This window comes from Venustampulla echinocandica, assembly GCF_003357145.1.
Source record: "Venustampulla echinocandica strain BP 5553 chromosome Unknown scaffold_8, whole genome shotgun sequence".
In the NCBI taxonomy this organism is placed as follows: domain Eukaryota; kingdom Fungi; phylum Ascomycota; class Leotiomycetes; order Helotiales; family Pleuroascaceae; genus Venustampulla; species Venustampulla echinocandica.
In genome coordinates this window covers 104,744-131,911 of record NW_022474213.1, presented here as the reverse complement: position 1 = coordinate 131,911, position 27,168 = coordinate 104,744, and the positions used below count along the sequence as shown (strand labels likewise).

Sequence of the window (27,168 nt, the reverse complement as noted above, 5' to 3'; positions counted from 1 at the left end):
ATCTCATCACATGATTTTCTGCCGTCACGTGACCTCGTCACATGCCTCCATGGTTCTCTGTGGTAATGCAGCACATTACCCGAGCCTCAGGCCATAAGGTTGGCGTTCGTAACATTAACGTTACTAGCTACCGACAAGTGAATGTAACCGGACGAAAGGATCTAACTGAAGAAGACTTTGAGTCTATAAGCATTCACAGCTAGCTTGGAACTATAGAAGCTCAGTAAGCTAGTAACTCCCTACTATACTAGATAATAGAAGACTTAGTACTACGAGTAGAAGTTACTAGTTTAGAGGATTTGACTTTACCCGACTCTCAGGAAGAACCCGAGGAATTTAGCAGGTAGACGATATTTGACGTGAATGCGGAAATGAGGATAATACTACAAGAAAGGGAAGAGTAGTCGCTGTTAGAGATTACTGAATATAGTAATATATAGGGAAAGGAAAACGGCAGTGAAGTTTTCATATTCTCAGGAGTAACTATAGGCGATAAACTAGTAAAGTATTATATATACTTAGTCATTTATGTTAACGTAGAGAAAGTCGCTTTTAAGGAAACCGGGACAGAGAGAGTTATTATCGAGAGTATTGACTTAAAGGACGAACTATCCGACTTGGCAGATTTCCTAGAACTTGGAGATATTTGGGAAGTTCTAACAACTAGACTCTATAAGAGAATTTAGAGGAGAGCGGTATTCGTACTAGAAAGACGTTACTAGTATATTTAACAGAAACTCTACTAATATACAACTAGTATATTTAGGCTCAATACCCTTTATCGACTATTCGTGTAGGAGAATAACTACTGAATATAGAACGACTAGTTCAGGAATACCGAAGTATATAAACTAATAAGGAACCCTCTTGAGCTGAATGTAGCTGGGAACTGGGGATACATGAACGTTGAAGTAACGTTTAGGGGAAAGAAGTTCAGAGTAATGATTAACTCTGGAGCTAATAGTAACTATATTTCTCCTGCGACTGTTGCTAGACTCAATATTCCAATTACAAGAATATTACTTTACGAATTAATAGTAGTAGATAGATCGTAAATAGATTACAACAACAGAGTGATTAGCTAAGGAACTGTCCTTTCAAAACTGACAACGAAAGACGGATATATAACAGATATATAGTTTTATATCGTACTAATCGGAAGATACTAAGCTATTTTAGGAATACTTTGGATCCGAGAATACAACTCTGAGATCGACTGGGTTACGGAGACTATTATATTTAGTCGATGTTATTATAAGAGTTTATAATAACTAGAAAGCTGGAAAGAAGTTAGTGTTACTTCTTCTAATACGTTAAGACGTTTAGCTGAGAGTCCTCCACGGGATACTAGTAAGAATAGTAAGAAGATCCCTGTATAATATAAAGAATTTGAGAAATTGTTCGAGAACCCGGAAGATATATATACTTTACTCGAATATCAACTATAAGACTACGAAATCAATTTGAAAGAAGGGCAATAGCTGCTTTCTGAGAGATTACGACGACATTGCTACGACACTACTAAGATGTTAGAGGAGTATATTACAGTAGTACTAAAGAAAGGATGGATCCGACTATCTAAATTACTAGTAATATCGAATATACTGATCGCTAGTAAACTAGGGGATCCGAAAAGGAGACTTTGTAGCGATTTTCGTAGATTTAACGACGCTACAATAAGAGACTAATATCTATTACTTAACGCTTAGTATCTGCAAGACAGACTGACTAAAGTAAAGATATTCACGAAGATCGATTAGTAGAACGCTTTTAACTTGATTAGGATCAAAGAAGGACACGAATAGAAAACAGCTTTCCTTATACTTTCAGGACTATACGAATACACAGTTATACTGTTCGGGTTAACTAATATACTAGTAATATGTCAGCGCTAGAACGATAATATTCTACGAGAATACTTGGATAAGTTTGTTATCTGTTATTTAGACAACATCTTAATCTATTCCGAGAATATCCAGGAACATGAGAAACATGTCCGATTAGTACTAGAAGTTCTTGCGAGAGTTGATTCTAGACTAAAACTGGAAAAGTGCGAATTCGGAGTTACAGAGATTTTGTTTTTAGGATATATAATCTGACTAAGAGAAATGAGTATTAATCTAAGGAAAGTCCAACGAATCAGAGATTAGCCTGAATCTCAGAACGTTAAAGATATCCAATTATTCTTAGGATTCGGGAACTTCTCAAGATAATTCATCAGAGATTACTCAAGTATCTCTGCGCTATTTACACGTTTTACAAAGAAGGACATATTATTCATTATAGGAGACAAAGAGAAAGTAGCTATACAGGAACTAAAAAACAAGTATACCGAAGAACTTGTTATATCAAACTTTCACGAGGATCGGCTGAGTATAGTCGAAACTGATACTTCAGATATAGCTATAAGTGTTATATACTTTCAGCTAGACGAGAACAGAAAACTATACTTTATAACTTACTATTCCGAGAAATACTCGCTAGCTGAGTAGAACTACGACATTTATAAGAAAGAACTTATAGCTATAGTCAAAGCTCTGAAGTACTAGAAGATATATTTCCAAAGTACAAAGTTTCCAATTACTATATATACCGACTACGCGAATCTCAGAACTTTTATAACTACTAAAGTCCTAGATAATCGACGAATAGTACGATAAACAGAAGAACTCTCTTAGTTTGATTTGAGAATCAAATATATCAAGGGAATTGACAACCCCAGAGCCGACGTACTGAGCAGGTAGTTTAGGTACGAAGGAGACAAAGTCTACAAGAAAGTAGCTATCTTTCGGGAAGATAAAGACGGGAATCTCATTCCTAATACGAAAGAGATCGCCGCTTTCAGCAGGACTAAAGGACTATAGGATGATGAGATCATCTAGGCCCAAGGGAAAGGTTTGAAACACGTAGACTATACTAATAGGAAGCTGCGAGTCCCAGATGTATTCGCAAAGGAATTCATCTTCAAATACTATGTAGTACTAGCTTATGGATATCAAGGAATCAGTAAGACTCTTTGGCGAATAAAACAATACTATTACATTAACAAGATTAATACTTTGGTCAAGTAGGTAGTAGGAGAATGCGACATTTATATTCGTAATAAGAGTATACGACATGTACTATACGGAAAAATAGGAACTACTTCTATTCCGGAACAACTATAGAAGTCAATCTAGTAGGACTTTATTATTAAACTCCCGCTTTCCAAAGATTTAATAATAGGAGTAGTATACGACTTAATCCTAGTTATTATTGAATAGTTTACGAAATATATAATCGTTATTCTATATTTGGAATCTAGTATAGCCGAAGAACTTGCGTTCGCTTTCTTACAGGAAGTTGTAGCAAGATATAGGATATTAGAAGAGATCATCTCTGATCGAGATAAGTTCTTCACATCTAAGTTTTAGACTACTTTAACTGCCTATTTAGGAGTTAAGAGAAAACTATCGACTACTTTCCATACATAGACGAATAGTAGAACAGAAAGAATAAATCAGACAATCGAGGTATATTTACGCTATTACGTCAATTATAAATAAAACAACTAAGTATTATTACTCTTACTTACTACATTTACATTCAATAGTATAATTATAGATATAACGAAAGTATCGCTATTCTTTGCTAATTACAGTTACGATGTCAGTACTTATCACGAAGCTCAGATATTAGATATCGATAACTAGTTAGTATAAATCTAGACAAACGAAATCAAAGACTTATATAAGGAACTAAGTAGCGAGCTTCAGTTTATTACAGAGAAAAGCGCTTTGTACTATAATTCAAAGCGTAGTCAGAAGCTAACGCTGAAGGAGGGGGACAGAGTTTACTTATTCAGAAAAAATATTAAAACTAAACGACTAAGCGATAAACTAGACTACAAGAAATTGGGACTATTCAGAATTAAGAAGTTCAAAGGACGTTTGAATTATGAGCTTACTCTACTAAAGTTAATAAATATCTTTCCGGTTTTCTATATTTCTCTCTTTGAACTAGTACTACTAGGTGTACTGCTAATACTAATAACCGAAATAGAACTAGTTAACTTAAACGCCGAGTACGAAGTCGAATAGATATTGGACTGTAGATAAGTCAAGGGCACAGTCAAGTATTTGATCAAATAGTTGGACTACTTATATTCGGAAAATATATAAGAACCCCGGACTTATCTCAACTGCTACCGGATATTTGAGGAGTTCTACTAAAACCAAGGGTTTCCCAAACAGGGTTATCGGGGCCTGGCAGAAAACCAAAGTCGAAAAGAAAGTCGTTGCTTAGGCTGCCGGTCGTAGCAGCCAGCTGCTGCGACTCCGCTTTACGACGAGCTTCCGTTTCCTTTTCCTCCTTTTCTTTCTCTTCCGCTTTATCCAGGGTATCTAGGGACTCGTAGCTTTGACGAAGTATTTCGGCAGCACAGCTCCGGAAAGTTTCTCGCTACTTGTCCAGCTAGAGTAACTTGGCCTGGGACACGGCCAAGTACTCAAACATTCGTTGTTGTTCTTCGAGAAGGAACTGCTGTGCCTCTTAGGTCGCACGCCACTCGTCTACCAACTTCTTCTCCTCTCGTTCTAGCATCAGCTATTCACCTTGTGAAGGCCCCCAGACGTCGTACTTCGCCGAACTACCTGCTAGGACGTAGTTCGAACAGCGATCGGATTCTGCGGATACGACGTAGACACGACGAGAGTCTTTTCGGCAACGGGAGCAGGAAGGCATGTTGATACTGTCTCGCAGAATCCGGGAGTAGAGGTTCTGGCGATTTTCTTTAATCTTTTTGGAACGATTAGGTAGTATAATGAAGAAAGAAGAAGACTATACCTGACGTTCGATGTTTTCGATATGACTTTTAAAGCTAAAAGACTACGCTAGGCTACATAGAGGATAGTATTACGAACGCCAACTTTATAGTCTGAAGTTCGGGTAAGTATGACTTACTACTACAGAGAACTATAGAGGTATGTGACGAGGTCACGTGACGGCCGGATCAGGGTCCCGCTGAGCGATCTGCTGAATTATTAGGGATTCATAGAGATTCTAGGGGTTTACTTGGATCTAGGAGCAGGAAGGTTCTATATAAGCAATATAATTTCTTTACTAGATAAGAGCTTCGTATTCAACTTGAATATCAATTATAACAGTTTACTTTGATTATACTTGACTCCTTCTGTGATTCACTCACTCTGATATCATTTACGGATCATTAGAAGAGATTACTGCATTACTTCGCTATATAAACGAAACAGAACACCTCTGTTAGGATTCCCTGTCGGAAGAATAACAGAACTGTTATAAAGAATTTCATAAACTTACAAAGAAAAATTTAAAATATTTAATTTATAGATTTATTTTATAAAAAGTATATTTCTCTATATAGAAATAGATATTAGAAGACATTTTCGTTTATTAAGTTCTCTAAATCTTAAATTATATATTATAGTAAAGTAGAACTATATATATTATATAAGTATATAACTAGATGAATAGAAATATAAAGAAGTTCTAAGTATATATATATTCTTATATTGTTATTTCTATTAGTTTAAAAGAATTTACTAAGATTTATCTTTGTTATAAATTAGTTTAAATTAAAGTATATAGTATATATCGTCATTTTTACTAATATAAAGAAGTTTTTCGAAATCTTTCTTTCGATATATAATATTATAATATAACTAAGTAGAAGTTAGTTATATTGTCGTGAAATATTTCTTCTATTAACTAAGTTATATTATATGAAAAGAATACTAAAAGTAAGTTTCTAGTACTATAGTTACTGAAGAAGTATTACTGTAGAGATTGTAATAGTGTAACAACGAGGAGAGAGTAGTGAGCTGAACTTATGTTTGTATTTCGGGTAATGTAATACTATCTAGAAGAATAATCGCTGTCGCGACAATTACAAACATCGAATCCGGAGTAGTAGATCGAGAGTTCTAGCTTCAAACTAGCTGTATTATCGAAGTTTTTCAGCTGCGACAAAGCGTTCTGAGTAAGTCTCGGTAGAGAGGTTCGATAATATATGACGAAGTCAAGATAGCCGAGCTGTAAAGTGTTAGGAAAAGATTGAAGAAAAAGATAATCGAGTAACAGAGAAAGCGAACTTTTATATATATTGAAAGTAGTAACAAGCTTGTGCACGCGCCTTGCCCGAAGTGGAAAGTCGCTAAACCCAGGGGGGCAAACCGCAGTACTGAGATTATAACTTGAATATCTTCCTTTTTATATAAATACTTTGAACTTTTAAAATAATAGTTACTTAGATAATCTTTCTTATTATATTATAATATAGTAACTTAACTCTTATATAGTTACTACTAGTAGCTGGAAGTTGCTATAAGAATTGTTACAGTTTGGGACCTCTAAATATAGTAGTAGAAAGTTATATTTAGCAGAGTTAAATAGTAAATAGACGAGATTGTAGAAGCATGACCAATCAACCTAAGTGGAGGGTAAATATTGTAAAGCGAGGGTAAGTAGAAGTCTAAGAAGAGCGGCGATACTGACTAACTGCGTTATAATGGCCGCAGGTTAAAATTTGGCGTAGATTACTGTTGTAATCATGTCGTCTATTGAGGATATGCTTATTCGCTCTTACTAATAAATTTTAGAATCTAGCATTCTTATCACCAGCCTTAGCTATTCCCGTGTACTAAGGTTTATTCGTTCAATAATGCTATCCAACTGGGCTAAATAAACCAACAAAAGGACACATGCAATCCTCCAGCTGTTATATCTTATAGCTACCGCTGTTGAACGACCGCCTCCCTCCGAGTCGCTGCCACCGGACTTTCGTTTCAACCTGCATAACGACAATGACTGACAGCCTTGAATTGTCCAACCATCGCACCGTTGCAATATATCCCCGCCTAAGGTTTGAATTGCGCAACCGGCTGCTCATTCCACCCCGATGCAGCGAGGCCACACTTGATTAAGAGCAAACTTTATTCTTAGTGAGGAAGTTCGTCATTGCAGGACCAAGGCAGCCAGTACATGCGCACATCTATAATAAATTATTTTTAGCTTGGTTCGTGTCACATTATATATTTTCTCGCACCTTTTCTTTGGGTGTTGCAGTCCCCTCAGTACCAGCCAGACAGTTCAACATCGAATTCGTGTTTCCGCCCGACATAAACTCATTAAAGCAGGCACTCCCGTTGATAACTGCTCTACATGAATCGCTCTCAACATCGCAAGGTCCGTCCGCCAGTACGGCAGGGACGCAGATAGCGAAAAGGCCGAGTAAGAGGCGCATGGTATGAGATTTTGTATTTGAATACGATCTTGAGCGTGCGATGAGTGCGGATAACTCCAAGGCAGCTTATATAATTGAAGAACGGAAGCGGTCATCTGGAGGGTTTATTTAAATGTGGACAAGTGCCATGCCAGTCTGCCAGATACGCGATTCTATCCCATTAGATCCCGATAGCATAGATCGTCGATTAATTGCATCCCTACTTTGGATAAATAAATGCTTTATCCGGGGTAGCATTAATTCAAGTTACTATGTCCCATGATATGCACTTATCTCTCTGATACCTAGCACTTGGGCTTTGCCTAAAAAGCTTAATTTGGTCCCGCGTCGTTATTTTGTTCCATAACTACCGAGATTTCAATTACCGAACTTGAGTTTAACTTTGGAGCGCTTTTAGCATTTACTATCGAAAATCCTTCCCACTTGACGTATTAACTTGGGGTTAAGTTAAGTATACGATGCCAATAACTGGGGACTATTAAAATATGGAAGGGATTACCCCGACGTATATATTCATACTAATCGCTTGGCTGCGAATAAAGAGGGATATTGCTGCGTGTACTTAGGACCTTGGCCTCGTAGTCCGCCGAAAAGCTCTAGAAGGACGGTCCATTTCATATGCGGAGAGATTAAGATAAGAAGGAGAAGGACAAGCGCGATGTAAAGATCGCGGCAGTTACGGTAAAATTTCCATCACAAAACGAAAATAGAGTGACGATTTAGGTAAAACGTACCTTTACGTATAAGCTACCAGCCTACCATTCCCTACCGAACAGGGACATCCTGCATTTATATGGTGGCTTTGATTCGATAAGTATAGTGGGCGGGGTCTGGCGAGAAGTACAAAGGCCTTGATGGGATGAATTGACCAGCAAGTTTGCACATTCGTCAGCCTAGGATAAGCAAAAGGGACAGAACTTCTGGTGGATGCACCCATCTCTGTTCCCTACTTCCGTAAATACAAGATTCCTCCCGGGGTAGTACTGTACAAGTCATCTATCTCCGGATGAAATATCCTGCCCGCCACGCCTTTCGCTGCCGGTCCACAACAACCTTTCACTTTTTATCAGCTGCTTGGCTAATAGATGACGCTCGATATTATATTGACTGCCATCTCCTCCTCACCGTCAATAATAGGACCGCCCCGGCATTTAACTTGCCCTAGGTGCTTCCCTATAGGGGGGTGGCTAGGGGCCATAATATGAATTGCCACCCTTTAACCATCGGCACTTCAGCTTTGGAGCACCCGGTCTGGCAGCGGTTCTATCGACTGTCCCAGTTATTTCTAACCAAACTGATTAAAAGGTAGCGCATATCGTCCCTTCCGGATTGCCTTCTGCCCCTATCAGTCCCTCGTGTTTGCAGTAGTCACTATTTTCAAAATCAAACAAAAGTACTACTCAGCAAGGCAAGATGCAGTGGCCTACGCCTGCACTCTTCATTCTAGCGCTCGCTCCCCTTAGCGGTGCGCTAATTCGATTCCAATGCTCCCAACTAGTAGTTCAAAGACTGGACCCCTTGGTTAACCCGGGGATGATTCCAGCTGCCCATGTGCATCAAATCGTTGGCGGGGTGCGTAATAAATCCTTCTTTTGTATTATTATATAAACCTTTAGCTAATTTTAATAGAACTCATTCAATGCTACGATGGATCCTAAGAAGGATATGCCCGGAGAATCAACCTGTACAACCTGCTCGTTTAGCGAGGACTTCTCGAACTATTGGACTGCTGTCCTTTACTTCCAAGCAAAGAACGGCACCTTCAAGCGCGTTCCTCAGACCTCCCAGATTGGCGGTGGTGTTGGTGGTATTACCGTCTACTACATGCAGGATGCCCTGTATGACACAGCACAAAAGTCCAAGGTTACGGCCTTCAAACCTGTAAGTAAAAGCAGAGTCGCGTATTTTCATTACATATATTAATATAGATAATAGGGTTTCCGCATGTTTGTTGGAGATGTTTATGCCCGTACTAAAGCAGAAGTCGCCCAGTTCCGTCAACTAACCTACACCTGCATGGAGAACCAAGGCACTCGCGCCCCAGAGACTCTTGATTTCCCTAATAAGCCCTGCAAGGCCGGTATTATGGTTAACGCCCGCTTCCCAACCTGTTGGGATGGCAAGAACCTCGATAGCCCCGACCACATGGCGCACATGGCCTATCCTGCATCTGGAACCTTCGAGAGCGGTGGTCCCTGCCCCTCCACTCATCCCGTACGCATGTCTCAGGTACTATTTGAGGTTGTCTGGGATACATCGAAGTTCAATAACAAGGCTGACTGGCCTGATGATGGAAGACAGCCGTTTGTCTGGTCGTTCGGTGATGCGACTGGTTATGCCAACCACGCTGATTACGTATTTGGTTGGAAGGGTGACGCTCTTCAGAAGATCTTAGATACTCCTTGCGTTGTTAACTGCGCTGGTGCTAAGACGCAAACGACTGCAAATATGAACAAGTGTGTGCAAAAGGCGGTAGTTGGGGAAGACATAGACGGATGTAAGTTACCAATATCAGAGTCTATTCTCGTATTTAACCATTCAAGAGGCATTTACTAACCTTATATCTTCAATATCTTAGGGCTCACAGAACTTCCTGGCGGACACAAGGTCCAATACGGCCCATCCTCTTAGATCTGTCGCACAGCAAAAAAGCAAGCTGACATCTACTGTCGAAGGCCATATGTCTAGACTCTAGTTATTGAGACGTGGTTGTACTGTTACATGTGATTCTTGACTCCGGCTGTATAAGGGTTCTCAGGCTATCAATGATTGCAATTTAGCTATGCATGCATGGACTCTATTACTTTTCGTTATTCGCAATACCCTTTTTTAGGCAATGAAATTGTTTATATATACTCACTACTGCTCCCCTTTTGGAAGATGCAATCAATTCAATAAGTCCCATTCCATGACCCAACTCGGCTCACAAAACACTTTCTCCTTTATGACTTAATTTAGTCTTAAATAACCAATAATAAAGTAACTGGGAGGACGTGTTTGGTGGGCTATATACTGCGGTAAAGCAAACGGAGGCAGCAGGCCATCAGAACGCCGACGAGAGGAGAGTCATTAGTGTCACAATATTCGGTCATCTCTATTCCGACTACAACTTGATGATATAGTAGTTAAGGTTAGGGGATGTAAAATGGAGATTGGAATAGGGAAACCGAATTTATTTGTTTCTAGCTAATCTAACGAGTAGAAAGCCCGCCTCTATCCATAGGCAACTTTGGACGGAAATCATATGTAATACTAGCACTAATTATCATTTAAAACCAGTGCTCAGACCGGTTGAAACATTCGGGTCACGCACTTGGGTAACTTTTCCCGATCATAATCATGAGGCGTCATGGCAGGAGAACTGAGCCTCAACAAATCTTTACTGGCCATCAGGCTTAACCCTATCATATGGCCATCTCCACATCGTAATATAGTCTGGATCAATCCCATTGTCAAATGCTTGCGTCTTGGCCTTGATCTGTAAATTGAGCAACCGCTCCCTCGCCGCACTCGCGGTGTTATGCAGGCTGGGGATACGATCAATAGCGTCGATAGCGAGACTATATCGATCTGTCTTGTTGCGGATTGCCAGTTCAAGCGGCGTGTCAATGTTACCCTTCTCATTGTATCCACGTACGTGGAGATTGGTTTGTCCGGGACGCTTGTAGGTGAGTCTGTGGATGAGCCAGGGGTAGGAGTGGAAGTTGAATATGATGGGCTTGTCGTTTGTGAATGTGGATATCCATTCCCGGTCGGAGAGCCCGTGTGGATGATCCCCATGGTTGATCAGTTTGAAGAGGTCAACGACGTTTACGAATCTAATTTTCAGCTGCGGGAGAAATTCTCTCAGGAGGGCTGTGGCAGCGAGGGCTTCATGCGTAGGAACATCACCACAGGATGCCATTACGACGTCGGGCTCGCAGCCTTGGTCATTGCTTGCCCAGTCCCAGATTCCGGCGCCCTTGGTGCAGTGCTCGATGGCTTCCTCCATATTGAGATATTGGAGATGATCTTGCTTGTCTGCGACGATGACGTTGACATAGTTGACGCTTCGCAGGCAATGATCTGTTACTGAGAGAAGGCAGTTTCCGTCAGGTGGGAGGTAGATACGGACGACTTCAGGGCTCTTGTTCGCGACTACGTCAAGGAATCCAGGATCTTGATGTGTGAAACCGTTGTGATCTTGTCGCCAGACGGTAGCCGTGAGAAGGATGTTGAGTGATGCGACCTTCGCACGCCATTCGACTTCTGCACACTTCTCGATCCACTTGCAATGTTGGTTGACCATCGAATCGATGACGTGGATGAATGGCTCGTAGCTGTTCAGGAGACCGTGACGGCCTGAGAGAATGTAACCTTCCAACCAACCCTCACAAGTATGCTCGCTGAGCATTTCCATGACTCGGCCTTCTGTTGCTAGATTTCCGCCGTCGGAATCTTCGTCGAAATATTCGCCCAGCCAGACTTTCTTGCCCGCCTTGTAGACCTCGCCAAGTTTGTTCGACTCAGTCTCGTCGGGACCAAAAATGCGGAAGTTTGTCATGTTCTTAGCTACCACATCTCGGAGAAACTTGGACATGTTTACCATGCTACCCAAAAAGGAGTAACCGGCTTTAATATCAGGAAGACTGTAGTCGCGGAAGTCTGGCATATGGAGGGGTTTACGGAGTAGACCGCCATTGCCAACAGGATTCGCACTCATACGAGCATTTCCAGTTGGCGTGAGTGCCCTCAATTCGGGGATGAGCTTGCCGGTCTTGTCAAAAACTTCTTCGGGCTTGTAGCTGCGCATCCAGGTTTCCAATAGTTTCAGATGATCTGGGTTGGAAGCAACATCGGTAATTGGGATTTGATGGGCACGCCAGAAACCCTCGAGAAACTTGCCGTCAACATCCCTTGGAGCGCTCCATCCCTTGGGGCTGCGAAGGACAATCATAGGCCATCGCGGTCGGAATGCCTTCTTCGAGTCGCGAGCTTGCTTCTGGAATTTTCGGATCTCTAAAACGCAGTGTTCGACGGTGGCTGCCATTGCTTGGTGCATGGTTTTCATGTCGCTGCCCTCGACAAAGTATGGCTGGTATCCATAGCCGAAAAAGAGGGCTTCGAGCTCTCTGTGGCTGATACGCGCAAGAATAGTTGGGTTGTTGATTTTATATCCGTTGAGATGCAGAACAGGGAGGACAGCACCATCGGTTATTGGGTTAAGGAATTTGTTGCTGTGCCAGCTAGTAGCAAGAGGGCCCGTTTCAGCCTCGCCATCGCCCACGACAGTCAAGGTGATCAGGTTCGGATTGTCAAAGACACTGCCAAAGGCGTGGGAGATGGAGTAGCCTAGTTCTCCGCCCTCATGGATACTGCCCGGGGTCTCTGGAGTTGCGTGGCTGCCAATACCACCGGGGAATGAAAACTGCTTGAAGAACCTTTGCATGCCCTCCTCGTCCTCCGACTTATCTGGGTAAACCTCGCTATATGTGCCCTCGAGATATGCCTGGGAGAGGACCGCGGGAGCTCCATGGCCGGGACCGGAGACGTAGAGGGCATCCAAATCGTATTTCTTGATGACCCTATTGAAATGCATCCATGTAAAGACCTGGCCTGAATCTGAGCCCCAATGGCCCAGCAATCGCGCCTTGAGGTTTTCTTTCACCAGTGGCTCTTTGAGGAGAGGGTTGCCGCGGAGGTAAAGCATCCCTAGACAGAGATACACGCTGGCTCGGAAGTATGCCTCCATCTTGCGAATGTCTTCGGCGTTGAGAGGGGTGGTGGTTACGGTTGAGCGTGCAGGGCCATAAGCCGAGATGCTTTCAGGCTCGGCATCTTGTGAAATTGGTACCGTCTTCATGATGATTCGTATATTTGGTAGGTGATGATGTCGAAGTGAAGGGTGAGTGAGGGAGCTCGAGAGTTTTGGTTACTTCCTTGGGGGCTTATCGCGTCTTATCTTATCGTGTTGGCGGGGTAGGGCTGAATGAACTCAACGGTGCCTCCGTATTGTAGATTCGTCCCAAGGAACAATAGAGAGATCAGGACTTGTCGTATCAGTAATAGAGTAGCAAGTACGGTTGCTGGAGATGTTCGTCTTGCTCTGCAGAATTGATTCAAGTGGCAGATATGTCACCTTTTAAATCCCCATTATACAAGGTAGCGAGGGGTGTTCGCGAGGGGTCGCGACGTCATCAGGCCCGGTTAATGACCATCCAGTGGCGAAGACTGCAAACAGCGAGCAGCGAAATCCGAATGGCCTGATCTCTGAATCAGTACGAGTATCGAGCAGACACTTGAGTGGGCTGATAACGGGCATCTAGACTCTAGCGCAAAGATCTTCGTATTGCGCAGCGCCGCGACCGTAGAATACCTTCGAAATTCTGCGTCGCGCCGAAGTGGTCTGATCACCGCTCAAGTCGCAAACGACCCCGATCTTCTTACGGGTTTGCAGCCGGCCTGAATCCTTTTGTGGCCTCCATATCTGGTAGATTTAATTGATGGTCATTATTACTATTGTTATTATTACCCTTTGTTCAACATCTGGTGCACGAAAACTCGTTATTTGGCGACGCAAACTACATGGTTAAGAGGGCAACTGCCCACCCATGACTTAGCTTCAAAGCAACATTTACCAATCAAGGAATTCGTGGGATAAACTCAAAAGCCTTTTCGGAGGTTGTCGCAAAAAGACCGCGATTGCAGCTTTTCTTTGCCCACTGGAAAATGCAAGGCGGGCAGAAGCTGGTCTATGCATCTACCCTTTGGTGTCCGGGGCCGCTACGGATTACGACCGCAACGGCGCCATCAATACTGCGGAGTACTCCGTACGTAGCCTGGGTAGTGCGATGCTTGAAGAGTTGCGAAGATCGGTCTGTTTGCAAGCGCATATGAAGATACCCTTGATTAATGGAAAATTCAGTACTGCTTTGGTGTCTCTATTTCGAGAGTTCGGAATTGATCTGCCTTTGCGGGGAATGAAGCTGGTGGCTGGGACTCTGGGCGACGGAGAGGGCCGGGCCGGGTCCCACGACTTAGCCAAGCGGTGAGAGCTTGGAATCCTAACACCACTTCTCTTCAGTAGTACTCGTACCTGTCTCCAGCTCCCCTCTGGATTCCGAACATAGTAAGTAACACGTTATACACTACGTAGTACAGTCGCGTTCGGTTTCCCCTTCCTCTTTGTAAACTCTTAAAAGTTTTATTGAGCCAAGGTTTCAGTCCGCACTAGGCGCACTAGGATAATTTAGGTTAGGCGTTTCTTGTCATTGCGTTCAAGTCTGAGGTATCTACTCGATACTGACCTTGCTTCCATCATATTCTTTGAAGTTCGATGATGACCATTCATGTTCTTTGAGCTCAAAATATTAACCCTCTACATCGTGTCTATAGTCAGTCTGACTATAGTACCTGCGCGGAATACCTTACTCAAAGGCAAATAGCCTCTACTATAGCACCGATCTACGAAGTTATAGCACGATAGCACGATATAATTCATAAATTAGAATCCCTAGTAAGTCAAAAGACACCGAGATAGCTAAAGCTACTAGGTGTACTACCCGTTCTGTCCGAGCTATACGCTCGAAGGTCGGTTTTTAGGTACCCCCAAAGCTCGTCGAAATAGTCCCGGACGAAAACGAAGTATTACACCTCGTATACTTAGGGTTAAGAATATAATAAGAGAAATAAGTATTCGGGCAAGTACTTGTGTTTTATTTGTCAAAGGACAAGAATGATATTGTGATATGATATATAAGTTATAATAATAGAACATCTAGGGATTGATGCCTCGTTGTGATGTAAATATCTTTACAATGTATCGTCCTGGCTCTGACAGCAGCAGTGACCCTCTCGCCCGCAAAGATACAAGCAATTCAACGGGCTTTCGCCACAAAAAAACCCGCTACAGATCATATCCCAGACATGCCAAGAGCAACAATCAGCTTGGCTCTCATTGTCCTGTGTGCTTTGGACATTGGTAGGAGCTTGGGAAGCTTGGGGCTCGTAATCCATACTTGATAGAATAAATTGCGATAAGTTCTAGTTAACAGTAGAAATTAGAGTATAAAGTGTGTTTGCAAATTGAAGGAAGCGCGTTGATAGGAAAGAGGAAATAAACAGACGTGGGAGAGGGCCTTATGCAATATATATATGTCCTAAGATAGTCAGCCAACAAAGCGGCGGCTAAGAATGTCAGGCAATAACCTGATGAAAGAGAAGCAACTACCCAGAAGTGATCTGGTGCTCCTTGGCAGCGTGGCTTAACAAAATTTTAATAGTTTAACAAAGGAAGTCGAAATCGAAGCCAACTGTACGAAGTGTGTCTTTCGCCCTCTCAATCTCGACCGACTCGCTACCTTTGTCCGTTTTCCTCCGCGTATCGATGTGGGATATTTGCGCCTCGGCACCAAGCGTGGCTGAGTTATTCCTGGTTTGCAATGTATTGTGACGCGGCTTTGATCACGGGCTTTGGATAAGAAAACAAAACTGCACCTCTCCACGCTCCAACCAGTTGGGAATTGGCACGTTTCTGGGATTAAGAGCCGCAAGGCACCCCCAATATTTTCCAGAGCGCCACGTGTTTCGCTAATTGGGTATATCTCGACATGTTTCCGGCCACTCGAGATCTTGAGTGGCCAAGATCTAAGAGAGTGGACGGCGAGGCTGAGAAGCTGAAAATCTAGACGCATAGCAACGCACAGGCTTGAGCCGGCGCTCCCTTTGTTCTGGCTACCGTCAATACTTGGCGTCGGACAGGTGCCACAATGCACCTTTTCTTGACAAGCTCATGCAATAGCTTGCAATAGCTTGCGATAGCTCACGATGGGGCTTTCCATGCTTCTTCCCCTTGCTGTGAGGTGGGACAAGGCAGTTTTCTTATATTGTTGCTTCACCGCCGATCGTCGTCCTTTCTATATCTTACCATCTACCCCAGTTTGCTAGGCCTTCGTCGTGACATTGCGCACCATGTTGGCTATTTTACCAGTTCTCGCACTTTTCCACGCCCGCGGTGTGAGGGCCGGCTTCGAGGATCTCGTTCTCCCTCGCGCACCAGTACCAGGAGGAATCGAAGATGCTGCTGCTCTCTTGCTCCACGGCGGATCAGGGCTTGTCCCTCGTGCTGCCCCGGCTGCTTGTTCCACTGCCTTGGAATTCATCAGTTTTTGCTCTTCTGTTAGGTAGGTGCGATCATGTCGCGCACAAGCTATTTTGCTCATTGTTATCCGTTAGCCCCGGTTTCCTCACGATGAACCCGACCCGACAGGCACCTTGCCTATGTTATAGCAGTGCCGTGTGGCGCCCGAGTGTTTTTGACGGCTACGTTAGCACATGTGCGAGCTACGCCAGAACAGCAGCTCCTGAAGACTATTCGGCCATTTCGGCACTTCAAGGGTTCTGTTCCGATGTGGGAAATGTCAAAGGCAATGGAGCCGTTGTAACAACCCCATCATCACCCCAAGCTGCGGCTCCAACAACGACAAAACCGGTGCCAACCCCAGTAATAACCCCAAAGCCAACAGCAGCGGCCACTACCACAGGGCTCGATGCTAATATAGGCTGCGTCACGGCGAGCGTGTTGCTAAGCTCCTGCCTCGCTGCCACCAGAGGCTTTACAACCCTCCCAACCAACAGCCAAGCCGCCTGTCTTTGTTACAACGGTAACTCATGGGCACCAAACAGCTTCGACAGTGGGGTCCAGGCTTGCGCCAGCTACGCAAAAACCGCAGATCCCGAGGATTATTCCGTCTTCGCAGCTCTCAAAAGTTTCTGTTCCGATGCTGGAGATGTTCGCGCCGCTGCTTCAACACCAGTGCCGACTCCTAGCGGCAGTGATGAGACGACGACGACGACTCCACTTACTGGGACTGCTGCTCCCACTGGTGTAGCTGTTGGAGGGATCACCAACACCTTACCTGGCTCATCACCCGGCCCGACCGTTACTGTCACTGCCGGGCCAACCAACCCAAATAGCTCAGCGCCATCAACAGGGTTTAGTAGTATTTTATTAGGATTGACATGTCTCGCAATGGCAGCGGCCCTCTTCTGAGACTCATGGATCGATTTGGGGCATGGCGTTGGTATTATTATGATATTATGAGCTCAATCGGGTGGTTTGGTGTCTGGGTATAATGTTCATGGTCGCATCATATTTTCACTAGTTGGAGCTCAGCTTCAGACGGGATAATGTCTTGCCCATGTATAATGGATATGATGGGATGTGAAATATGATTAATTTGAACAAGCATACAATAGATAGCTGTATTAGAATTCTCAATACCTACTACAAATAATCTTGCCTCAGCATCCTTCACCGCTTCAGTTTGCAGTAAGAAATCCGTCGAAGTCCCAAAGACCCAGTACCGACACCACTTCCGCTTCAAAACAGATGACATCCTCCACTACAATCTTAATTCCCTCATTCACCGACACGCAATTCAACGAAAGTGAATTACAAGTGGACTTCCTGCTAGTCCTTGATTTTGTTGCATATCGCACTGTTGGTAGGCAACCGCTTAAGAGTAAGTAAACAAAATCAGACGAAGATAATTAAATAGGGGGTACCTCCGTAGACGATTTATCTTAAGGAAGAACAATCCACGACGATGGTCAGTTTAAGTTAGAAGTGGGCACACTTCTACTGAAACAAAGACATTACACGCACATTTCTAGCAATTCACAAACAACAGTACTACCTCAATGGTAAAACTTAAACTATATAGCTAATATTTCAAGTAAGTGTCGCAACCACACACTATTTTCGCTTAAAAAAAAGGGGGAGGGGTAGGGTTTCTTGAACGATGAAGTTACTGCCTACTATCCACATGCACGCAACATTAATATCCAAAAGAGTGAATTACAACTTAACTTTCATGTAGCCTCTGGCTTTGTTGCACGTCGCACCGTTGCTACGTAAGCATAAATAGGGGGTAAGTAAATAGAACAATAGACAACAGGAGATAAACAGGGATTTGGAGAAATTAAATGAATGAACTCAGCTTCGCGGTGAATCCTCACACCATACTGTTATTTCAGTTTTGAATGAAAAACAATTTGAACACTTTCTGCTTGAGCCTTTAATAGTTTATGTTAATTGCTAGCCGTAGTTCACAAAAGCTTGTTGAATGTATGTGACAAGTTTTATTGGTATCTTATTATTATACCCTATCGCAAAATAACACGTTATACCATGTTTATAGTATCAACTATGAGGGTCTATATGTACAGGCAAATGCCACAGAAATGATTATAAAGCGCTTCCTAATGTCCTCCGGTCTAAGACCCAGACACTAATAAATACCAACGCCAAATGTTACATAGCGCCAACGCTGGGAGCTCTGCTCCGGCCAAGATTTACAAACCAACGCACCTATCTAGTGCCGCTGCGTCTATGTGTAGACAGTCACCCACCGCAAAAACACCTGCCATTAAAACGATAACAAGAAAGATTATGAACTTGGCCCCGCATGCCCAACATCAAATATATTTAGAGGCCAATGCGAACTCATATCTCCAGGAATATGGCCACCTAATTGCCCATGGTCAATCACACTTGGGGCATTCGTGTTTATATCAGATCGCAGCGCAGAACTCGATGGCGGCGCATCTCCCTGGGTATTCCCCCCAAGCTGCATCAACGCACTTGCTGAATAACAATCTTGGGGTTCAAGAGAGCCCGCCATGGTGTTCGCCCATTGCTGCCAGGCTTGTGAACCGGAATAGGGAGTGTGAGGGTCGCGCTTTTGCCACGTTTCAGGTGGGATTTGGGGCGCTTGTTGGGCGAAAGCTGCCAGGAGAGGGGCTTCGTCGGCCGAGGCGGCGAACGGCGGGAAAGAGTGATTGTCATGTGGTGCGTATAGACTTGATGGGGGTGGCACTGTTTCGGGGTATGTTGAGTATTGTGTTGCTGTGGGATAACGTGTTTGTTGATGGGTAAGTGGGTTTTCAGTCGGGGCGTAATTTGTCGTGGCAGTAGCCTCTCTACTTGTTGCGGGATTCTTGCCGAAATTGTAAGGCAGCGGTTTGGAGTATGCGTTATTAGGGTTTAACACAGATTGGTCAGTTGGAGAGTTGGAATTATCGGGTGCGCCAATTTGCTTCAGTCCGCCTTTGGTTCGAGCGCCCCGGCTTAGCAGACTGAGGGTTCCATCAGTTACTACCCGGACAGCTTCTCGAAGACGCGTTCTCGAGCCTGGTGGTGTTAGCTACATGCATCTCCAGTTTATGGGGCCAGCTTACCCAATAACGCGCCTATATCGCCCATGATATCCAGCCACATGTCCATCTCTTCCCTTAACGCCAACAAATCCGCTGGCGATATTTGGGTCCTCTTGGGCCACTGGGCGAAAAGCACCGTGGTTATCGCCATCACGTAGACAGCACAGTTGCCCCAAGTAGTATCGAGACTTTTGAGTTTCTGCAGCTGCCGCACAACACCGAGCAGCCCACGAGATGATTCGACGCATATCCTCATGCTTTCAGCATTGAACTGGGCATCATCCGTCATCGAGATAGAAGGGTGTCGTAGCAGCAAGCGGAATTCATACGCCCATGCCTGCGCATAGAGAGCAAACACTCGCCCTTCCTGTTCATCCTGGCCTGACTCTCCTCTGACGAGTTCGGGTGGAAACGAGTCTTTCCAAGCACGTAGCTTCGCTTCGAGCAAATTGACCGTTGATATATACTTCTCAGGCTGGCGGCGAATGGCATAAATTGTACTATACATCTCCACAAAGAGCGGGATCAAGCGAATGGCTTGAAGTCCGATTTTATGAAGACATTTCCCTGGCCTGGATGTGTCTAACCCATTCTCCGATAGTAGCTCATCATCAACATCTTCGGGCATTTCCACATCGATATCTTCCATCCTGAGTGCTAGCGGGCGACCAAGTTTCCCGCTGAGCCCAACATGTATCACGAGTAACGACCAAAAGGTTCGCTTCCGCATATCAATGTCGAGAGCGTTCTGGGCAACATTGGAGACCCAGCTTGTTGCTGATCGATGTAGACCAATCTCGACAGCGAGTGACATTGTAGTCTGAGTTAAGATCCAACTAGCTCCAGGTTTTGGAAAGTTGCGTAGATGTGAGCAGATCAGAGTCAACGCTTGGACGTCTTGGACGGTGTGACTGCAGGTTAATTGATAAAACATGCCCAAGGAATAATGATAATGCATATTGGACTGGTGGTTCAAGCTGGCGTACTGGGCTGGATCCTCATGATTACGGACAGCGTATTGAAACATCATAATGGCCAAGACCATATGAACGATCACAATCTCTGATGGTTTGGGTCGGAAGGTCGGATCGCCATAGAAACGATTTAACTAGAACTATTAGTTGGATGTCATGCATAGGTCGACGGAAGACGTTAGCTTACTATGGCCATGAAGGAAGGTTTATGAAGCATTGGTAAATACGGATTGATTAGACGGAAAAACCACTCCGCGTAGGTGATGGCCTGGTCTTTCGCTGGCAATTCCACCTTGTCCAGTCTAGGGTTGATATTCAGTGCGGATTGCAAAAGCGCTTGGTATGACTTGTTGTATAACTGGGGATGGAAAATGGAAGGGTCTGGTTCGTCCATATCCGGGGATTCGAAGTCTGCAATATCAATCTCCATGCCTAAAATCGAGAGCGATGTCCCCTTGATAGAGCTCAAATTCGAGAGACCTTCCGAAACGCCCAAGTAATTATCGCCTGGAAACCCAGCACGGAAAGCTGGCAGTGGCCGAAGTAAGTCCGTCTCTGACAGGCTTTTAGCCAAGGAACTTGCAGGTTGCGCAGTGAAGGTCGAAGCTGCTGAGCCCCAAGCCGGAGCTTGGGTGCTCGCTGCTTGAGAGTATCCAAATCCAGGTCCCGTATCATGATATCTATTCGTCAATTGCTGTTCCAATTCGCGGACCCGCTGCTGCAAGTCGCGATTTTGCTGTTCGATGCCCTCGACATAACCTCGCGACGTTGCCCTACCAGTGATGCGATCGGTGGTTCGACATTCGCTATTGTTCTGCAGGCATGGAGAACATCCTCCTGGGAGCCCATCGCATCGTATTTTCCGTACCTATTCGTTGAAATCAATGTATTAGCATTAGAATCACAGTGCGTGGATTGGATTCCACGTGCTGAGACAGCAGTAAAGAGGCTCGAGTCTACACAAGCACACCCACCTTGCATCGATCACAGGCCTGGCCAGTTCGCGTTGAGGACTGCAGCTTCTTCTTGACAACGCTGGAAAACTCCTCGGGACGCTCTGCCCGAGGCTGCTTCACCGGTGTAGCATTGCCATTGCCAGTTGGTTCGCCAGACGCAGTTCTCTTTCCGGGCATCACTGGTGGTATGGCCGTTATAGTCGCATATGATGACCCGCCGTCCTGGTCGACGGGGGATTCCGTCTTGATAATGGCAGATGCCGGCGCACTCTGGTATCCAAGCCCTCCTCCAACCCGGCCCTGCAACTGCGACTGCGAGCTATGTCCAAATACAACACCGGGCGCCGTGGAGTATGGATCGAATTCAAGGTCTGGTCGTCTGACCTGCTCCTGGTCTGAGGGAAACAATTGCGACTGCGACTGCGAATGCGACGAGGAGGAATCGTCTCGGAAGCTGGAGTTCGACCACATCTTTGGATCCTAACCGCACTAAGCCACGTCGGGATTTAGAGAGCAATCCCGGCACTGGGACACGAACAAGGACAAGGCGTGGTCGTACTTTCTCGAGGCAACGGATTATTACAGAGGATTGTCGGCTGCGGAATTCTCTTTACTTCGAACCCTCTGCTGCACTTAGAAGTTAGGATATGGCAACACAGCTAAGAGAGCTTAGTGAACTAGGCTTGGGGGAAACCCATCCATCGGGAAGCTGGGGTTATCAGCCATCGGCATCTACGTGAGCACTCTCGAGTCTTGAGCCCTTCTTGGATCTCTTGGGCAACTGGGACATGGGGAAGGGCATGGAAGGTGGGCGGTCAACAGGAACACGCAGGAGACTTTCAGCTCTAGCTCTACTCCGTAGCTCCAGTGGCAAGCAAACGAGATCTTGCAAAGCACCACCCTGGGCATTATTATTGAATCCCAACACCGTCTGGCTCTTGTCGTCGAAGAGGATCTGCAACATTGGCGGTCGGTCTTAGCCCAGATACCCCACCCAAATCTCACAGGTCCCCGGCGGCATGCAGAGGCTGTTGCCCCAGGCCAGGCGTCATAAAAATTTCCTGGATCGTCTTCCTTGTCCACCTCAGGGATGCATATCCTTGGGACGTTGCTAGCGCTGGGGCAAAATCTAACTAACACCTTGGGGTGGAACTGAGAGAAATGCCTGTGATGTACGTACTTCTTATCGCAATCATCCCCTTTCTTAACACTGAAGCACGGCTTGCCCGTACTCGAATATCGAAACATTCTCCATGATTGGCTTTGGGGGAAGGCATGACTAACGATCCAAGAGCCTACCAGCAGTGTGGCAGCATCTGGCACAGCTCTGATAGGTCCTAACCCTAAGAGCCCGTACTTGAAGTACTACTCTGAGGCTAGTAATCTGACACTGGCAAGAACACGGCACGATCCTACGCACCATGCCCCATAAACCGTAAGAGATCATAGTTGAAACGGATCCCATAGTGGGGGCCTATACATAGTACCAGCGAGCGCAGAGAGATTGGATTGAGGGATATACTTACCTCTGTTCGGTAGTCCAAACCCACTGACCGGTTTTCACCGTCCCAGCGGCCTGAGATCCGGGGAACCCGACCGGCAGACCTAAGCCAGGTCTCTGGGCCGGCGTTTGGGCCCCTGAAGAACAATTAAGCTTCCCTAGTTCGAAAGTCGCCGTTTATCAATGCGTAGGTGAGCCCGGTGAGCCCCCGGGGCCCGTGGCTCCCTTTCCAGGTTGCATTGAGGGAAGTGTGGCGAGATAACGGTGTCTTTCATGCCTTCCGCTGTCCAGTCTCGCTCAGCGCTGGTCCAAAGACTTGCTCAATTCTGGGCGACCATTCAAGCCCTGTCGATAATTCAGCCCGTGGCTTTTGACACTATTGCGTTGCATCCGTATAGCACATCTATTTCTAGATCGGCCGGTGGGCTCCAGAGTCCAGAGTAGTCCAGAGTCCAGGCGCTGGATCAACAAGTTACAAAAGGTCTCACATATCACCGGCCCGAAAGTTCATAGTTGCCGTGACTCGAGGAGCCCCGAGTAGTGGGGGCAGAGCACTTGTCGAGCACTATAGCCCACTCTTGTTGGGCACCCGCCCGCTGTTATTCGATAGCATCAACAAGCCGGTGAGGTTGCCGGTCATCGAGTTTTTGTGATTGACGGTGGAGGCTGCGGGGTGTGTTTCTTGAGCAAGCATGAACGTAGCTCCGACGACCTGCAGTGGAGCAAATCGACTCTAGCGCCCAGCAACCGAAGCCGAGCCCAACTGCCACTGTGACGAGGCTAGCAATATACAATTACTACACACAATTACCTTATCCGTAACGGACAAGCTTGATACTGCTCACTATCCTATTGGCAGCTCTTGTGCGTGGTGCTTCGTATCACAGTTACACAAGACATTCCTCCTTGACGCCGTAGTGAGATTGAGCCGCACCTGGCTGCGCGTTACTCGACCCAGCCACTCCAGAGACAATCTCTCAAGGGGCCTCCCAAGCTCTAGACTATTGTAGGGATCTAAGATCTCAACTCACAAACGGGGTCTCATTCAGACAATATCCCCTTGTTCCCACCGCCCACCATGTCGCCCCTCGAGTCACTGCAGCTTGAGCACCTACCTCCCAGCCACGGCGTCCACATAGCTCTCTACCGCAACGTCAAGAACGCTTCGTTTTTACACCAACAGCTGCTTGCGGGGAACACAAGCTTTGAGTACGCTCTTGTTGACGCCAGCGTTGTACGTGCCCCTGTCCCCACTCCTCCTCCCTCCAAATTGCAAAGTCTTCACCTCACGTGATGCGGAGAAAATATCACCTAACTGAGTTGGCAACCAACAGATCCTTTCAAAAGTCCACATATTAGCAGCCGTGTATCGGGCTGTCAACGACTTGCTATATAATAGATTAAAGACGAGGAATGTGCATTCAGAAATTGTCTTCTCGCTCAGTGCAAATAACAATGTACGTGCTGCTCGTTGCCCCTAGTCTCGCTTCAGCCCCCTTTTCTCTTAGGGCCCCTTTAATTGACGTTTTCCATTACTCATTTACTATTGATTCACATTTTCTACTCAACCAGATTGCAGAATCCTTCCGCCGCTTTGGAATAGCACCAGCAACTACGTCCCTCATCGTCATAAAAGTCAGCACCCCTTCCTCGCCTCTAACTGCTTCAGAAATCCAAGCCCACCTCGACACCTCGATCGAGGGAGAAGCAATTCCACTTTCCGATGAAGCACTAAGTGGGATGACGGACGTGGCACGGGTGAAGAAGATTTATAAGTTGAATTCTGGAGGTAATGCCGGTGGGAAGAAGAGGGCTGTGAATGGTGATTTAGGAGTGGCGGGTGAAAAGGAAGGAGATGAGAGGAAAGAGTTAGAGGTTGCTATTTTGGGTGCTATGGCGTTAAGGGGCATGACAAATTAATTGGCGTTTATAAACAAAGAATTCACCATGTTTAACAATTGGGAAACTAAGCGCGAGGTGAACAATATCACAGCATTAAAAAGGGTATCTAGTTCAACCTAGGAAACAAGGAGGATCGATTGTGTTTAGACTTGCAAGCTCGGTGACTTTTGCGTGACCTTGACTCCTAGTCATGAATTATTAGCAACACAACGTGGAACAGTAAAACAGCAAGGCCATCCTACCCGTGTGCAAATTGCCCTTAGCAGAGCCAAATCAAAGAGCATTGTTGGTCCTATGATACTCCGCGAATTCCAACATACTGTATTGATATAGAGGAAGTCGAAAGGAAAAATTAAAGAGCTGCGAGCCGCCGAACCGAGTATCCGCCGGAAATAAATAATTTTCTTCTGTTAGTTGCTGCTATGAATAAGAACTGGTCGTCTTTCTGAACGAGAACTTGGGGTTCTGCTCTGCTGTGCTGCACCTTTCTTAAGCTCTGGGGAACCACTAAAGTGAGGGGCTACTTGAACCAAATATAGGCACCATTTCCAGGTCGGCTAGGATGCGTCCGGTTCACCAGTCTGTCTCCTCTAAGTCCCAGGGCAGATCATCGTCGTCGATCTCGCCACATAAGAAACTGTCAGATAACATGTCTTCACCCGCCTTCCGAAGGCGAAAAGGCGATAACTTTAGGTTATTTTCAAGTAAGTCGTTGAGTAGCATTTTTATCTCTGCTGCATCCCGAGCAAAACGCACCTCGTCGGAAAGTTTCCTGTAATACATAGGCAAATTTATCATTTGATGCTGGTCGATACTGCTGCGAGCAATTCTCTCCAACTCATCGTGGCTGATTTCCCAACTGGACAACATTGAATAAACAGGAATAATCACCTCCTGTACATCAGCGATCTTAGCACATATCTCGTTATATGCGTTGTGAGCGATCTTCCAGAGCTTTCGATCTTCCAGCTCAAGATACCGAGGGTTCTGCCAGGGACCGAGAAGATACACAAGACATTCTCTGAATAACGGTGCATGTCGCAACTTGTCGGCTAAAACAAATGCATCCACACAGTGCCACTCGATTTCGACTCCCAAGGAAGGGTTTCTTTCGAACGACTCATCAAGAGTGCGGCTCAAGATCGGAAGCGCTCGATAATAGTCCGCCAAACCAACGAGAGTCACGAGCTCAGCGTATGTAAGATAGTATGGCTCGCCATGAATCGCGCAGAGGAGCATGTTAAACACGGTCTGCTGATGTTTCCAGTCGCCTTCGAATTCATTGTAATCAGACCGTTCCTATTCATAGTAAGCATCCCGTTTGACTCCTTTTGAAAATGCAATTGTATGGGGATGCGGGGACTCTTGGTTGATGGCAACTTGAAGCCATCCACCCAGAGCAGTTTCATAGACCCATCATTCTAATTATACCGTAGCTCTCAAATAGATAAGATAGAAACAAGTAAAAGCTTACATCCAATGCCCACTCGGCTGTGGCCAAATGCCAGGAGCTCTTATCTTCATCAATTTGCGTAACCCAGTCATACTTGAATTTGGCTGACTGGGATTGTGCTGCGGATTCTGGAGTGGCAAGAGCCGCTTTCTCTCGTGCAACTTTGTCTGGGGAGTCTAGAAAAGTCCGAAAGAAAGCCGAATGAGCTCTCATGGAGGCAGAATCGACGTGGAATTCAATGTCGAACACGGTCACGCGCATGTCTGGTTGGAGCTCGTGTGAGATGACAATCACTTGGGGCAACGCAGGTGTTTTATGCGTTGTCTTCTGTCGCTTGTTTGCTGGCCACTCTCCTGGTCTTGTGGTACCGTGGTTTGCCATTTTGTAGATCGATCCTGCTTCAGGGTGGAAGCGCACGGTAGGGTGGTGAAGTTGAGCTTGGCCTTTAGAGCTGTTGAACCTTTCGGAGCCTTATGTAGTGCTCCAGAGATCGAGAGACCCAAAGGGTCGGTGGAAAACCAGTGGAGATAGAGTGTTTTAGAAAGGAGGCTTGGTTCGAAAATATGAATGTATCTGAATCGATCCAAGAGAAAGGTTTGAGGTCTTGTGTTGTTTACACGCTAATGTTTCGCTTAAAAGGGGGCAGATTCATACCGCCTACAAAATACTTTAACGCTGTTTATCACTTGTAGGTAAGGTATGCAAGGTAGGTAAGGAGATGCTTGTGCTTGGCTAAGGGGCCTTTTGACTGTTCTTTCCACGGCCGGTTGGGATGGGCACCAGGGTGTTCGGAGTAGGTGATGCCTTTTGTTGTCCCAAGGACGTGTATGTTGAAGCTAGTGAGTCGGTGATTCAGGGCTACAAGTGTAGTATAAGTGTTGGGCTTAAGAACCAGACAAAAGAAAGTATTTCTGTTAGTGGTTAGA

At 45.3% G+C, this 27,168-nt stretch overlaps 7 protein-coding genes across 7 annotated transcripts; 3 read left to right on the top strand and 4 right to left on the bottom strand.

Moving 5' to 3' along the window:
- Positions 1 to 4,176: 4,176 nt before the first annotated feature.
- Positions 4,177 to 4,722, bottom strand: BP5553_08414 (uncharacterized protein; the record flags this gene model as incomplete). Its single annotated transcript, XM_032017037.1, has 2 exons — positions 4,177 to 4,382; positions 4,593 to 4,722. 2 exons carry the CDS (start codon positions 4,720 to 4,722, stop codon positions 4,177 to 4,179), a joined length of 336 nt encoding a protein of 111 aa, XP_031866468.1.
- Positions 4,723 to 8,671: 3,949 nt separating this feature from the next.
- Positions 8,672 to 9,889, top strand: BP5553_08413 (Uncharacterized protein; the record flags this gene model as incomplete). Its single annotated transcript, XM_032017036.1, has 4 exons — positions 8,672 to 8,830; positions 8,888 to 9,139; positions 9,194 to 9,755; positions 9,837 to 9,889. 4 exons carry the CDS (start codon positions 8,672 to 8,674, stop codon positions 9,887 to 9,889), a joined length of 1,026 nt encoding a protein of 341 aa, XP_031866467.1.
- Positions 9,890 to 10,637: 748 nt separating this feature from the next.
- Positions 10,638 to 13,100, bottom strand: BP5553_08412 (Phosphoketolase; the record flags this gene model as incomplete). Its single annotated transcript, XM_032017035.1, has 1 exon — positions 10,638 to 13,100. One exon carries the CDS (start codon positions 13,098 to 13,100, stop codon positions 10,638 to 10,640), a length of 2,463 nt encoding a protein of 820 aa, XP_031866466.1.
- A 3,107-nt stretch (positions 13,101 to 16,207) lies between these two features.
- On the top strand, positions 16,208 to 17,288 carry BP5553_08411 (uncharacterized protein; the record flags this gene model as incomplete). The annotated part of the gene is made up of 2 exons (XM_032017034.1): positions 16,208 to 16,419; positions 16,472 to 17,288. 2 exons carry the CDS (start codon positions 16,208 to 16,210, stop codon positions 17,286 to 17,288), a joined length of 1,029 nt encoding a protein of 342 aa, XP_031866465.1.
- Positions 17,289 to 18,687: 1,399 nt separating this feature from the next.
- Positions 18,688 to 23,398, bottom strand: BP5553_08410 (Uncharacterized protein; the record flags this gene model as incomplete). The annotated part of the gene is made up of 11 exons (XM_032017033.1): positions 18,688 to 19,430; positions 19,478 to 20,367; positions 20,443 to 20,564; positions 20,618 to 21,298; positions 21,405 to 21,866; positions 22,123 to 22,341; positions 22,392 to 22,515; positions 22,567 to 22,751; positions 22,807 to 22,860; positions 22,913 to 23,024; positions 23,376 to 23,398. 11 exons carry the CDS (start codon positions 23,396 to 23,398, stop codon positions 18,688 to 18,690), a joined length of 3,615 nt encoding a protein of 1,204 aa, XP_031866464.1.
- A 944-nt stretch (positions 23,399 to 24,342) lies between these two features.
- BP5553_08409 (uncharacterized protein) lies at positions 24,343 to 24,807 on the top strand (the record flags this gene model as incomplete). Its single annotated transcript, XM_032017032.1, has 1 exon — positions 24,343 to 24,807. One exon carries the CDS (start codon positions 24,343 to 24,345, stop codon positions 24,805 to 24,807), a length of 465 nt encoding a protein of 154 aa, XP_031866463.1.
- Positions 24,808 to 25,362: 555 nt separating this feature from the next.
- On the bottom strand, positions 25,363 to 26,623 carry BP5553_08408 (uncharacterized protein; the record flags this gene model as incomplete). The annotated part of the gene is made up of 2 exons (XM_032017031.1): positions 25,363 to 26,088; positions 26,264 to 26,623. The coding sequence occupies 2 exons, from the start codon at positions 26,621 to 26,623 to the stop codon at positions 25,363 to 25,365; spliced, it is 1,086 nt and encodes a 361-aa protein (XP_031866462.1).
- Between the last annotated feature and the right edge of the window lie 545 nt (positions 26,624 to 27,168).